This window comes from Cydia strobilella, chromosome 11 (assembly GCF_947568885.1).
Source record: "Cydia strobilella chromosome 11, ilCydStro3.1, whole genome shotgun sequence".
Lineage (NCBI taxonomy): Eukaryota > Metazoa > Arthropoda > Insecta > Lepidoptera > Tortricidae > Cydia > Cydia strobilella.
Genome location: NC_086051.1, coordinates 18,442,226 through 18,457,884, shown reverse-complemented (window position 1 = coordinate 18,457,884; position 15,659 = coordinate 18,442,226). Strand labels below are relative to the sequence as shown.

Below are 15,659 nucleotides of genomic sequence, written 5' to 3'. Positions count from 1 at the left end.
TCGTGATTTTATTATATCAAGCGAAAGTCAAAAAATTTGGATTTGAATCAATGGTACACCAGAGAAAATCCCAAAGATTTCAAATTTTTTTGGCAACCATATTGTAATTTAATAAAGTGGTACGATTTTTTAAAAACTCCGCTCTCTAAGCCTATGGCACCTTAATTTTATGCTCAAGCTTATTCAAATGATATCCAACTAGGCATAGTAACTTTATATATATTGTAACCTACCAATTTTATTATAAACGTGAATAGGAATAGGTTTGCAAATATCTCGTCAATACAGTTATTGACGAGATATTTGCAAACTAAACCGATTTTTAAAAATTATCTTTTGTAACTTTACACTTTATATTATCTGCACTATATCATCTGTACTTTTTTTGTTGGTTTAAGTGTATTTTTGGAATTTTATTTATTGACATGTCCCGCTATTATGTATGTGCATGTATTAGTGTAAGATTTTTCTAACACAATATCATATTGTTATAAAAATAAATAAATGAATGAATGGTATATTATTTAATTATTACTTCGACCTCATGTGTACCTCCTCCATCTGTAAATTCCCATTTCTGTGTGCAAAATAAATATATTTTTCATTTTAATTTTTTCGTTTTCATACGAACGGGTCTTATTTAGGTCGGGTTAAATTCCGACGTTTAAGCTGAGTTGCACCAGCTGTGGTCACGGAAAAACTGGTGTTTAGGTATATACCTAATTAGGTATTATTATTATACCTAAACACCAGACTTAACTTCGACCTGACCTGCCCTTGCAACTCTTACTACCTAACTGAAAACTGTATCGACTAAACTTGGCGCGCCCTTGGTGTGGTGTGATCGATCGTTTCGCCAACATTAGGCACTCCCTTTGTTATTATTTCATTTCTAAAGGCAACATACCATCAGTACATACAAGTACTATAGATACGGGCTGATTCGAACAATGCTTTTAAGAAGTTAATGCGGTGCGATAGCGATCTGTCAGTGTCAAAAGTGGCGTTTTTTGGTTGAAGACCAAAAACGGTGAGCTCCATCAAAATTCGTTGCGTAGTTTTAAAGATCTAAGCATACATAGGGACAGACGGACAGACAGCGGAAAGCGACTTTGTTTTATACTATGTAGTGATAATGATGATTATTTTTAGCAGTAGAAAAAAACATTTTTACATCCAATTTGATCACCCTACTCAATGTGACGTCTTGTCGCTTTCCATACAGCGTACCTATGTCAAAAGTCATAGTCATGATTACTTAGTACCTATAAGATTAATTTTACTTGAAAAATAAGAAAAAAATTAACTAATTATCTATATTTTCCTTTTTTATTGTGGGACGTATCACATTATTACAATCTATAAATTGTATATACAAATGTCTATCACAATGAAAAAATCAACGATGATCAACTCTGGTCAACGTGGGACTCGAACCCACATCCTTGGATTGCTGGTCCAATGCGTTACCAACGCACAGCGCAATGCGTTACGTCGTCACAGTTGCAATAACTAAATTCGCGTTGATTGACGCATGGTCAGCTGGCGCAATTGGTAAACAGCAATCCAAGGATGTGGGTTCGAGTCCTCGAGAGTTTAATCATCGTTAATTTTTTCATTGTGATTGACATCTGTATATACAATTTATAGATTGTAATTATCTTTTGATCAAATACTACGATATGATAATGTGGATCATTTACAGTCAGAAAAAGTGATTCGGGATCACGACTCAGAAATCAGCCCTGTATATACCTATTTATCTACATGTATGTACGTATGTAGCGCTATAATTACCATTATAATTTTATTATTATTCTCTTTATCTTTCATCTTAGGCTAAAAGTAAAATACAAAAACACTTACAAAACATTACAAAAACTATACCTATATAAACACATTATAAAAAAACCTAACCTAGGGTGCCGCGGCAGTGGGGTAATGCCGGTGGTCAGGGCCGCAGAGAGAGGAACCGGCGGACTATCCGCGCCGTGTCCAAGATCACCGCCTTCTGCATCTGACCCTTGATCCATCCACCTAGCGAGAGTCTCTCAAGGTGTTGGTCGAGACCCTTCGCTATGAGACCGTTCGCTGAAACGAACGTTATTATTTTTATTGTTATTTTTTAATTTTATATGCATATTGTAAAAATCCTAACCTAAGAAGAAGAATAAATAAAGGGAAGTAAAATAAATATAATCATGTAAAATAAATAAGCCTACACAAATAATTAATATGACAGTTTTTAAGTCTCTTTCTCCTGTTATCGTCATCACAATTTCTTGTTTATATAGAATATTTAAATATTTGAACATCAAAGTTATCCATGATAAAAAAGCGAGTCTCAATTGTTTGACATAATTATTGAAAGTCATAATGTAATGATTGTCATATTATCATTAGTCATAATTTGGTTTTTCTTAGAAACGCGTAACTTTTCAGGATTGCCATAAAACAAACCTAACTTAACCTATCTATAGGATAACCTGAGGAAAATCCTTAAAAGTTAACGGTTTCAGAATTATGACTAATGATAATATGACAATCATTACATTATGACTCAATAATTATGTCAAACAAAGGGACCCCTAAAAAAGCAAATTTCTCCGTGACTCAGCTGGAAGCTTACGGTGCGGGAGGTCCTGGGTCGCATTTCAATTCTTCCCTCCTTTGGCGCGGAAGCCTCTGGGTGAACCAAGGCAGCCGGGGGACGTCGTGGTAGAACGTTTGCGACCCCATGGCGCCCCCATAAACGGCGTGCGGAGAATCGCCGCAGGGGATGTTAGTAGGTATTCTCCTCCCCTCCCTCTGACTAACAGAGTGAGCAGGAGGAATGAGTCCCACATACCACCCCCCCCTTATGGGCTTCCCTGGCCCGGGGGTGAGATGCGTAAAGGCATTTACCCCTGCGAAAAGAAAAAAGAAGGTCCTGGGTGCGTAAATCAACGGAAAATTACTAACAATTATAGGGTGCTGTACTTACCTCAAAAGGAAAAAATTAACCGTTATCACATATTTTAATTTTACACCTTGATAAATTTTATTTTTACGTATTTTTGTATTAAATCTATCAAATCACTTTTTTTTCTAATTACGTCCATGGGCTGATGAGATCAATAAGTAAATACCGCGCTTTAAGGCTATTTAAGCTCCGAAAGCGTCGTTTCTAGCACAAAACAAGCGCCATCTCTATCAGCGGTATACATTCAAATCTAAGTAATGGCTTCTTTCCTAAACATTGATAAAAAAATTATGCTATTATAGTCGCAGAGGTATATATAAGCAACCGCGTCATAACACTTTCCGTTACATCTGGTATTGGATCCGTTCCATTCGGGTTTTTCAAGACGTTTCACGTAGGTATACCTACAAAAAAAAATATTGAATATTGTGTGATTGTACAAAAACCTGGAAACGCGAGTCGGACGAAATTGGGATTTCTAATTTGTTCAACTCAAAATAATGAGCTCTTATAATAAGGGGGTTTAGAGAGCTTATATCAAAAATCATTACACGTTACTCCTAGCTATCAAACTCAAACATATTTATTGCTCACAGTATTACAAGTTACAAGAATACAGACCATGTAAGGGCACAGCAACTAATACGAAACGACAACTTTTTCCTTAACATCCTGGAAGGAAAAATTGAAAAGACGAGAGGCAGTGGAAAGCCTAGAATCACATACCTGAGCCAAGTAAAAGAGAATGCATCGTACGAGCAAATCAAAAGACTGGCTCAGGAAAGAAAGGACTGGCAATTACTCCACCGACAAGAGCAAAGCTCTTAAGTGATGATGATGATGATGATGAAGGGCACAGCAATTTATATGTATACATACTTATACTTAAAACTAATCTTATTAATTACATTGCAAAAAAAACTAACATTCTACTTTTTTCGGGAAGCATCATCGAAAAACTCCTGCAGAGTAATAACTTTTATCTAATAAGTATTTATTTAAGGTGGTTTCAAATGATTTGGGGTATTTACTCGCGTCTTATATTGTTTAATTAAAATATAATTTATACGTTTGTACAATGTAATTGTCAACAACTACGTAGAAAAACTCCAAGTAATAAGATATGATGAGTAAATAACACGCAATATGGTCCTTATAGTTATTATATTAAAGTAGTGGGTATTATGCGTAAAGAAATTTTATTGAACAACAAGCATTAGGATGACGCTACCTTACATCACAGCGACGGTTTGTTTAGCGAAATTACATAAAGGTCTATGCATAGCGATTGGCTAAATACCATAGCCCAGATTTTCGGGGGCAAAAGTGTAAGTGTGCTAATGATCGTTTAAATATCGACTGAAGTGTTATCGATATCGATAGCAAGCAATATTAATCATAATAAATAATGTTTTATTAGTTCGGGGTATGCTAAGTAACTTCAGAGTAAGAATTTAAGAATAAAATAAAGTACATACTCGTACGAAGTAACTTCAGAGTAAGAATTTAAGAATAAAATAAAGTACATACTCGTACGAAGTAACTTCAGAGTAAGAATTTAAGAATAAAATAAAGTATATACTCGTACGAAGTAACTTCAGAGTAAGAATTTAAGAATAAAATATACAACATACTCGTACGTCAAAAAACATAGCGTCATTAAATGGTCTTCGTTAGTAGTTCCGCTTCACCAAATGGCGCTTTTCGAGAAAAAATAGGAGACCAGAATAAACACTAAAGGAGAGCCTATAATTAGCCACCTGGAATTCTCTTGAATCCCATAATCAGAACCTGACATGTGATAATGGCACCAAAGTATGATGGCTCTTTGAAACAAAAAAGGTTTTTTCAAGGCATCTTCAAAAAATCTGGGAACATACTTGTTCCAACAATGAAATAACAAACATCCCGACGAATTGAGAACTTCCTCTTTCGTAATTTTGATGTACGTTAATAAAGTTGCCCCTTACTTTTTCAGATTTGTTGAATTGTGTATTGCCAATATTACATAACTATTTTCACTGTCCCGATACAGAGACTCATAAGAGGCTCGTTCAAAATAAGACCCATACAGGAAAAGCTAACGGAAATAGGACTCCGATGGTACGGTCATGAAGGCCGGAGGACCACATGACTAGAAAGGTGGAGTTTATGAAAGAACCGAAAAAGAGTGGACGACCCCGTCTCACATGGATGTCCGTAGTTAAGAAAGACCTAGAGAATAAGAATATAGACCCAACGACGACGCGGAATCGATATAATTGGAGAAAATTGATTAGGAGAGCCGACCCCAAATAAAAATGGGTAAAAGCCAGAAAAAGAAGAAGATTACTATTTTCACTATCTTAAAATGGCTGTATAATTTTCTTACCTACCTACGGTTTATTCGTTCCTATCATAATAAGGAAACAATTAGAGAAAAAAAAAACTGTAATAGATGTATATATTAAAGAAAAAGTGACGAAGCCCTCCAGTGGTGAAGGCCGGATCAAATCATGCGAAAAATTAATGGACCACTTATATTCATATTTAAACAACAATACAGATAATTAATTTTTTTGTTGGAATTAAACACAAATATATTATAATACTCTGCAAAACAAAGCCTGTGAAGATGCCTTTATATCGTGGCCAGTATATAAGGCTAGGCCAATTGTCGACTCAATAACTCCATCACTAGTGACCGAGCTCTTCAACTACTATAACGCGTTTATCAAAATGGAATCACCGGAAAAATGCTGCGACACCCAATTCAAAGTTCTATCCTCTGGTGACTATATTCTACCGCCGCCATTGCAAGCATCCATTGATAAAATAGTAGAAAAAGAAGGATATATATCTCACAAAACTTTCAACAGGTCAGTCTCGACCAGCGGTGGTAACTTCTTGGCAGAACTGTACGAAGTTGACATTAAAGGATCAACTGCGGATGGCGATAAAGAGACCCATATTTTTATTAAAAATAAAATGGAAGATATACAATTGTCTATTTTTGATATTGCAGAATGTTACAGCATGGAGACTTTCTTTTATGGACATCTCTCAAAACTGTACGATGATATACAAAACAAAGCCAACATTCCAATTGAAGAAAGATACAATATGGTTAAAAGTTATGATGCCACGAATCCGAACGCTATAATTCTGGAGAACCTTGCTAAAAAGGGCTTCACGACGGTTCATCGAATGGAGGTCGCTCCTCTTAGGTTCGCACAACTTTCTGTCCAGCAGCTGGCGAGGTTCCACGGCTTGTCCTGGGTCTTGGAAAAACAGCATCCTGAATACTTCGAAAAGAAAATTAGGCCTTTGAAAACGACAGTGCAATTTAATGACAATTACCAAAAGTTCATTGACAATATGAGCACGTATACTGATAAATGCGTGGATGTGGAGAAGCGAGTTAGATTAAACAATTTCAAATCCGGTGTTTTGGAAATCTTTAAAAAGAATTACTTTGAGAATGCTGGGAGTAGATGCTGCTTATGCCATGGAGACTACAGGGCTGACAATATTCTTGTGAAAAAAGTAAGTGCTATCTAAATATAACTGTAATCTATTTATCATAGTGTTACCGCATTACCAATTAACATTTATCCTTAAAGTGTGGCAAGATGCCGGGAAACTGTCGATGAAGTCAATTCAATTTGAAATTTAATTGATTGCAATAAAATTATCATAAGACTTATATTGACCGGGATATATATAGACCGTGATTACCTTTAATTTAACTCTAGTGAAACTGACGTGAATCATTTAAAACTGTTATTGCAATAAAATTATCATTCCAACATTCCAAGGGTTAATCGATTTAGACAGTGTCCATTGTCTTTTTAAGTTTTTCTTATTAGCGGTAAATAAATATAAATATAATATTGCAGGATGGCGATAATATAACTGAAGTCATACCAGTGGACTATCAGTTGCTGTACTACGGGTGCCCTGTCCTGGACTTCATCTTTTTCATCTTCCCTTGCACCGACCAAGAGTTCAGGAGAAAACATCTTGATGATTTGAAAGATTTGTATTACAAAAGTTTAAGAAAGTTCCTTAAATATTTTAACATGGACGTTGAGTCAGTGTACCCACGGCGTGAATTTGAAACAGAATACAAGAAAAGACGAGATTTTGGTCTAGCATTTGGTCTTCTGGCAACTCCTGTACTGTTCACTAGTGACGATGACGTCCCTGACATTGCTAAAGATGATTTGGGTGATATTTCTGTTACTCCAGATCCAAAAATGGATGAAAGGATCAGAGGTCTTGTAGATGATTTCCTAAAGTGGGGTATTTTGTAAAGAAATTTACTCGTAAATTCATTCGTTATTAAATTAACTGTATCTTGTTTGACATTCTGTTGTTTTAAGGCAGTGTTATGTGATAAGTGAGTGACATTTTCTTTTATTTTTAGAATGTTTTACTATTAAATTTATTTGAAATGTTTTATTTCTTTCTATTTAATAGTATTATGACACTTTATTGTACAAATAAACAACCGGTGAAATAACACATGCCATAAAATTTGTACAAAAGTGAACTTATCCCTTTCAGAGAACTCTTCCTGTAACCTTTAAGCAACTGATGGAGAATTAGAAAAAGAAACTTCGTATTTTTTTAATTGTTAAATATTGTTACATGTCATTTTTAGGGTTCCATACCCAAAGGGTAAAAACGGGACCCTATTACTAAGACTCCTCTGTCTGTCTGTCTGTCCGTCCGTCGCCGGGCTGTATCTCATGAACCGTGATAGATAGACAGTTGAAATTTTCGCAGATGATGTATTTCTGTTGCCGCTATAACAACAAATACTAAAAACAGAATAAAATAAATATTTAAATGGGGCTCCCATACAACAAACGTGATATTTTTGTAGTTTTTTGCGTAATGGTACGGAACCCTTCGTGCGCGAGTCGGACTATCACTTGGCCGGTTTTTATTTTACATTAGAATTTGTTTAGTAGGTGTGCATATACCTGTTATATTAATTCATATTCCATTATAATTATCAATATATCAATTATTAATATTCTTATTATCAATGGGAACATAATCGATATGTGGTATTTTCTATAAAAAGGGACCTTATTGTCGATGGCGCTTACGCCAGTATAAACGATGCTGCAAGCTCTGATATGAATACAATGCTGCGCGACGCTGTGCGGCGTAAGCGCCATCAACAATGAGGTCCCTTTTCATAGAAAATGCCCCATATATATAATCTCTGTAATTTATATAATATACAATTGTCACACTCTAGCCTGTATAGTTATAAAAGCACTAGGGGAATGTCAAAAAACTCACTATAATCGTAAAACATCGTCTCAAGAAGCCACTTTTTAAATTTAGATTTGAGTCCTTGAGTGGAAGTTGCATTTCTAATGCAATCGGGTAATCGATTGTAGGTAGACTGCAGGTCCGAAGCAATAGACCGACTTAGCCGACTTTGCTAATGTGTGTTGCTCTGCTACCAGCCGGTCTACCAGTGGATATCTTTAGTTCGTATGCCTACGTTTGAACCGATCTTGATTGGTGGAACACCGCTACTTGTCGTATTAGTATATAGGTACAGGATGGGGGTAGAATTCTAATTCATCGGCTTTGCTCCATAGAGCTTTTGAAAAATGGAAGTAACAGCCACTTACTATAGTCGATTCAAATATTGTTCTGCAAGCATTAATCGCACCGATTTCAAAGTCCATTTTCATATGTTGCGGCTGAAATTCTGGTATTAATCTTTATTGAATTAAAAAATAATTCGTACGTACTTTGAGTTTTGTTTTCCAATAAAGCATATATAAATGGCACTACTTTTGTGTAGTCTTCATCACTTCCGATATCCCCATGAATGGTATAGAGTTGAGCGTAAGGTTGGGGAACGATTTTAAAAGTTCCATCGCCAAAAAAAGTATGGACATTTTTCAGATAATCTTTGCATTGTGGACTTATAAATATGAGAATTCCTTTGGTATGGCAACACAAAAAGTCCTCGGACAAGTCTTCCGGCACTTGTATGTCCTGGCAACTCTCAATGATGCTTGATCCCATAGCTTGCTTGCGAGTTCTATACAATGAATCCCTTATTTTAAAAATGAAGGGATTTTGTCGGCATAAACTTGTGCCAACTCATTAGTCTTGTACTTGGCCATTTCATCTTTATAAATGGCAGGTACCGGTCTGTAATCAACTTGCACTTTTTTTTTCATGCTAATTATACTCTGCTCTACATCAATAATTTCAAAGTCCGGTATACAGACGTTCTTTCAGTATAGTATTCTTTTCATTCAGTATAGATGTGTAATTCACATTCATTTTCACTGATCCAGTGCAATATTTATTGGAAATGAAATGAAATGAAATGAAATGAAATGCGTTTATTTGCTTAACATTATGTACAGATAAGATGGTAGAGTCAAAAGTATTATGTCCAGATAATATCAATACCTTATAATAGTAGGCATGCAAAATAATTTAAAACTTAAAACCTATTAACATTATATTACATATCGTCAGTATGGAGCAAATCCATACTGACGTCCCGTCTTTGTTTTCACGGTGTAGTATACTACTTTCCAAGAAATGAAAACTTTTACCACCACCAGACGTACTCGTAGACACTCCAGAATCACCCTTTTTTTTTCAAAATATATTATAGTAACCGCTCTATGCGAAACATGCAAATGACAATGTCTAAGTCTTACCTACTCATTGTGAAGTATTATTTGTCTATGATAAAGAACTTTCAATTGCCTATTCAATTTAAAGAGGTTTGCTAAACAAACATAAGATCGAGATAATGATTACATTGATTACCATTATATGAATATGAATATTGCGAGCGAAAAATATACTACAGAGTAATAAAACGAATGGAAAAAAAACGCGTTTGTAAACAGATTCAAGCATGTAAAAAATTGGTTTAGGGAAATATTGCAAGCAAAAAATATACTACAGAGTAATAAAACGAATGTAAAAAAACGCGTTTGTAAACAAATTCAAGCATGTAAAAAATTGGTTTAGGGAAATATTGCAAGCAAAAAATATACTACAGAGTAATAAAACGAATGGAAAAAACGCGTTTGTAAACCAATTCAAGCATGTAAAAAATTGGTTTAGAGAAATATTGCAAGCAAAAAATATACTACAGAGTAATAAAACGAATGTAAAAAACGCGTTTGTAAACAAATTCAAGCATGTAAAAATTGGTTTAGGGAAATATTGCAAGCAAAAAATATACTACAGAGTAATAAAACGAATGTAAAAAAACGCGTATGTAAACAAATTCAAGCATGTAAAAAATTGGTTTAGGGAAATATTTCAAGCAAAAAATATACTACAGAGTAATAAAACGAATGTGAAAAAATGCGTTTGTGAACAAATGCGATCATAAAAGTCGCTACCGTGAAATAGTAAGATAGGGAAATTAAAAAAGTGGGAAAATTTGCGACTATGAATAACGGCGAAAAGAAAATTATCTGCAAGGAATAACTGCGTTTGGGAAACTCATTTAACAAATCGAATTGTCTTAATCGTCCGCTTGTGATAGGCTATATGACGTCACAATAAATTAAACACGGAGCTCTCTAGAAGTCATAAAGTCACGAATCAAAAAAATAAAATTAAATAATGATGACGTGTTATACAAGCGTCGGAGCTGGTTGAGTCGTCGCAATCGATCGTCAGCACCTTTTAGCTCTAAAAGGATCCCTCGACTCGAGTTGCATCGTCACCTTTGCATGACGGGAATTTAAACACGAATTTAAGGATCCGTAGTAATTCTTTCCTTTCCTTTTTAGGTTTTATGGTTCCGTACCTCAAAAGGAAAAAACGGAACCCATATAGGATCACTCGTGCGTCTGTCTGTCTGTCCGTCTGTCACAGCCTATTTTCTCCGAAACTACTGGACCAATTAAGTTAAAATTTGGTATACATATGTACCTTTGTGACCCAAAGACGGACATGTAACGCAAACAAATGAATTTTAAACATGGGGGCGACTTTTGGGGGTAAATTAAAAAATTAAAAAATAAAGTTTTTCAGACTATATCGTGTTATATATCAAATGATGAGCTCATTGTTAGAATCTCAAATATATATTTTTTTAATAATTTTAGGATAAATAATTTAGAAGTTATTCCATTCCCCCCTTTATCTCCGAAACTACTGGGTCTAAAATTTTAAAAAAAATAAACAAAATAGATATTTACCTATAGATTACAGGAAAACCTATTAGAAATCGCATTCAAGCGTGAGTCGGACTTAATTACTTAGTTTTTGATCCAACCCCTACGGGTTTTTTAAAGACATTTCACTCACGTTTCACATACAAAATACATTGTTTAAATTGTGTAATATACGGAACCCTTGGAACGCGAGTCCGACTCGCACTTGGCCGGTTTTTTTTTACTATAGCAATATGTACCAAATGAAAGCTAGTGAAAAGACCATTTCAAAAATATATGTAAACAGGTTTTTTATTTGTTTTAATAATAGTTGCAGTTTAATTTAATTTAATTTTTTATTCATAGACCAACTGAGATCATTGTTGTTAGTACACATAAAGCTTAAATATATGGTTAGTATTATACACTATATAACGAATGTCAATAAACTTAATATTAAATTAATTAATTAAAAATTGAAAAGAAGTAGATTAAATCAAACAAAATACAACAAACAAAACAAAATGTAACAGAAAATTATACTGTTATTCAACTTGATGTATTTATTTTTCTTTTTGTATATTTCTGGTTAATTATTTTTTAACATTATATGGAGGACACACACAACACACACACTTGGTATGTATTTTGGAATAATCCATACAGTAATTTTCAATTTAGAGCAGTTCAAAGTCAACTGTGGATTGTGAAATTTGTGAACGTTTTCTAATAATTTGTTAGACCAAGTAGTGAAAATGTTACAGTATATATTTGTGATCTACTCATAAAGCCCTTTTATTTGGTACTCCACATGGTACATTTAAAAAAAAAAAAAAAAACTGTACTGCCGACTTTATGACGTCACAGAAACTACCCCCACCACTTTCGCGCTTGTCATCTTATATATTTGTATTCAGGACATCATACTGAATTATAAACTGAAATAAATAAGTATTTTCTGAAAATAATTTAATTTGTTCTAATATTTCTAACAGTATCATACTGAATGTACTGATATCAAATATACCCATGTCCGACACGACATAAGCGAAAAGTAACCTAAAGCCTGTTCGGCCACCCTCCTATTTTACAAAGTAATTTAATGCAAATATCACATTAAATAATTTAATTATCAATTAATATGTCACGCACGTTAAGTAGTGTAGTATTTAGTACACATTATTCCTAGCTATATACTCGCGTCTTACTCTTTAATTAAAAGATTATTTCGTACAATGTATTAATTGTCAACAACTACGCAGAAAAACTCCAAGTAACAAGATAAGATGAGTAAATAACACGCAATATGGTCCTTATAGTTATTATCTAAAAGTAGTGTGTATTGTGCGTAATGACGTTTTATTAAACAACAGGCATTAGGACGACGCTAGAAGATCACGGTGACGGTTCGTTTAACAAAATTACATAAAGGTATATGCATAGCGATTGGCTAAACCATATTTTCGAGGGCAAAAGCGTACCAGTGCTAATGATTGATTAAATATATATATCGACTGAAGTGTTATCGATATCGGTAGCAAGCAATTAAAAAAGAAAAAAAAAAAAATTATGCGTAGTGGCTTTCCTTGCCGCAGCACATGGTACTTTGGGACTAGTCACTCGAATATTGTCTGACAATGGTGGCAATTCCTAAATACCTTTTGCTGCGGAGGCATTTGTCAAGTGGTCATCGTTTTTGTGTCCACTTGACGAAGCCAGCGCTGCCGATCACGATTTATGCATGGATTTTCTACTTACTGTTTAAAAAAAAATTGATGTTTATTGTATCTATAAATCATAATAATTAATATTTTATTCTCTATCTGCCAGCTCTTTGATTTGTTCATATGACATCTGACATCAACTTAAATCAGTGATAGTAATTAAAATTCCATCGACTAATAATTCATTGAACGGTCTTCCACAGTAAAGAGGCGTTCCATATAGTTTTTCGTACATTGACCCGCCTATTGCTATCTCTATTGCACTCGCATTATTATATTGTTGTCAAGCTGGCACAGAGACATTGACAACGGCACCAAATGTCGCTTTCCGAGAAAAAATAGGAGACTAGAATAAACACAGTAGGAGAGCCTATAATATTAGCTACCTCGAATTCTCTTGAATCCCATCATCAGGACCTGACATAGTGATAATGGCACCAAGAATGATGTATTGTATAGCCCTTGGAAACAAAAAAGATTTTTTCAAATAATTTTCTAAAAATAACAAACATCCCGACGAATCGAGGACCACCTCTTTCGTAATTACGATGTCGGTTAAAAAAAACTTATCCCTCACTTTTTTAGATTCGGGGAATTGTGAATTACATTACTAAGTTTCACTGTCCCAACATATATGTGTATAATTTTCGTTGCACGGTTTATTCGCTCCTATGAGGAAACAATAAAATAAAAAACCGGCCAAGTGCGAGTCGGACTCGCGCACCGAGGGTTCCGTACTTTTTAGTATTTGTTGTTATAGCGGCAACAAAAATACATCATCTGTGAAAATTTAAACTGTCTAGCTATCACGGTTCATGAGATACAGGCTGGTGACAGACAGACGGACAGCGGAGTCTTAGTAATAGGGTCCCGTTTTTACCCTTTGGGTACGGAACCCTAAAGAAGCAAAAATATTTATACTTTTTCTTAAAACTAACCAAAATGTTTAACACTCGAATCATGCGAAAAATTAATGGACCACGTAATCTTCATATTTAAATAACAGTACAGATCATTATTTTGTTGTTGAAATTAAACACAAATATCGATTATGCTCTGCAAAGCAACGCCTGTGAAGATGCCTTTATATCGTGGTCAGCATATAAGGCAAGGCCTATTCCGTCGACTCAATAACTTCATCACTAGTGACCGAGCTCTTCAACTACAATAAAGTGTTTAACAAAATGGAATCACCGGAAAAATGCTGCGACACCCAATTCAAAGTTCTATCCTCTGGTGACTATATTCTACCACCGCCATTGCAAGCATCCATTGACAAAATAGTAGAAAAAGAAGGATATATATCTCACAAAACTTTCAACAGGTCAATCTCGACTAGCGGTGGTAACTTCTTGGGAGAACTGTACGAAGTTGACATTAAAGGAACGACTGCCGACGGTGATAAAGAAACCAATATTTTTATTAAAAATAAAATGGATGATATACAAGTGACTATTATTGATGTTGCAGAATGTTACAGCATTGAGAATTTCTTTTACGGACACCTCTCAAAACTGTACGATGATATACAAAACAAAGCCAATATTCCAATTGAAGAAAGATACAATATGGTTAAAAGTTACGATGCCACGAATCCGAACGCTATAATTCTGGAGAACCTTGCTAAAAAGGGCTTCACGACGGTTCATCGAATGGAGGTCGCTCCTCTTAAGTTCGCACAACTTTCTGTCCAGCAGCTGGCGAGGTTCCACGGCTTGTCCTGGGTGTTGGAAAAACAGCATCCTGAATACTTCGAAAAGAAAATTAGGCCTTTGAAATTGGCATTTCAATTTAACGACGATTACCAAAAGTTCATTGACAATATGAGCACGTATACGGATAAATGCGTGGATGTGGAGAAGCAAGTTAGATTAAACAATTTCACACCAGGCGTTATGGAAATCTTAAAAAAGAATTACTTTGAAAATTCTGGGAGTAGATGCTGCTTATGCCATGGAGACTACAGGGCTAACAATATTCTTGTGAATAAAGTAAGTGCTATTTATTTCTATTTATCATCGTATGGTATAGTAACGCATTACCAATTAAAATGTATCCTTAAGTCCCCAAGATGCCGGGAATCGGTCGATGAAGCTAATTCAATTTGAAATTTAATTGATTGCAATAAAGTTGTGATTCCATCTACTCAAATATGACGTATATTACTTGGAGGGTTAATAAATTTGTAAACACAGTATAAATTGTCGTTTTAATTTTTTTTTACTACAGGTAAATAAATATAAATATTATATTGCAGGATGGCGATAATATAACTGAAGTCATACCAGTGGACTATCAGTTGCTGTACTACGGGTGTCCTGTCCTGGACTTCATCTATTTCATCTTCCCTTGCACCGACCAAGAGTTCAGGAAAAAACATCTTGATGATCTGAAATATCTGTATTATGAAAGTTTAAGAAAGTTCCTTAAATATTTTAACATGAACGTTGAGTCAGTGTACCCACGGCGTGAATTTGAAACAGAGTACAAGAAAAGACTAGATTTTGGTCTAGCATTTGGTCTTCTGGTAACTCCTGTACTGTTCACTAGTGACGATGACGTCCCTGCCATTGCTAAAGATGATTTGGGAAAACTTTCTGTTACTCCAGATCCAAAAATGGATGAAAGGATCAGAGGTCTTGTAGATGATTTCCAAAAGTGGGGTATTTTGTAAAGAAATCGACTCTTAAATTCATTCGTTATTAACTTAACTGTAACTTTTTGACATTCTATTATTTTAAGACAGTGATTATTGTTCATTTTGTTTTATTTTTAGAATGTTTTTACAAAGGTGAAAATTTGTACAAAGGGGAACTT

The 15,659-nt window shown here is 34.7% G+C and overlaps 3 protein-coding genes across 3 annotated transcripts in view; all 3 read left to right on the top strand.

The window, feature by feature from the left end:
• The window catches only part of LOC134745651 (uncharacterized), a 424,512-nt gene that overhangs the window by 32,796 nt on the left and 376,057 nt on the right, over positions 1-15,659 (top strand). The gene's annotated exons all lie outside the window — the stretch shown is intronic.
• LOC134745589 (uncharacterized) lies at positions 5,652-7,309 on the top strand. The gene is made up of 2 exons (XM_063679662.1): positions 5,652-6,487; positions 6,841-7,309. The coding sequence occupies exons 1-2, from the start codon at positions 5,681-5,683 to the stop codon at positions 7,255-7,257; spliced, it is 1,224 nt and encodes a 407-aa protein (XP_063535732.1). The 5' UTR covers positions 5,652-5,680; the 3' UTR covers positions 7,258-7,309.
• Positions 13,978-15,611, top strand: LOC134745587 (uncharacterized). Its single transcript, XM_063679659.1, has 2 exons — positions 13,978-14,833; positions 15,100-15,611. The coding sequence occupies exons 1-2, from the start codon at positions 14,027-14,029 to the stop codon at positions 15,514-15,516; spliced, it is 1,224 nt and encodes a 407-aa protein (XP_063535729.1). The 5' UTR covers positions 13,978-14,026; the 3' UTR covers positions 15,517-15,611.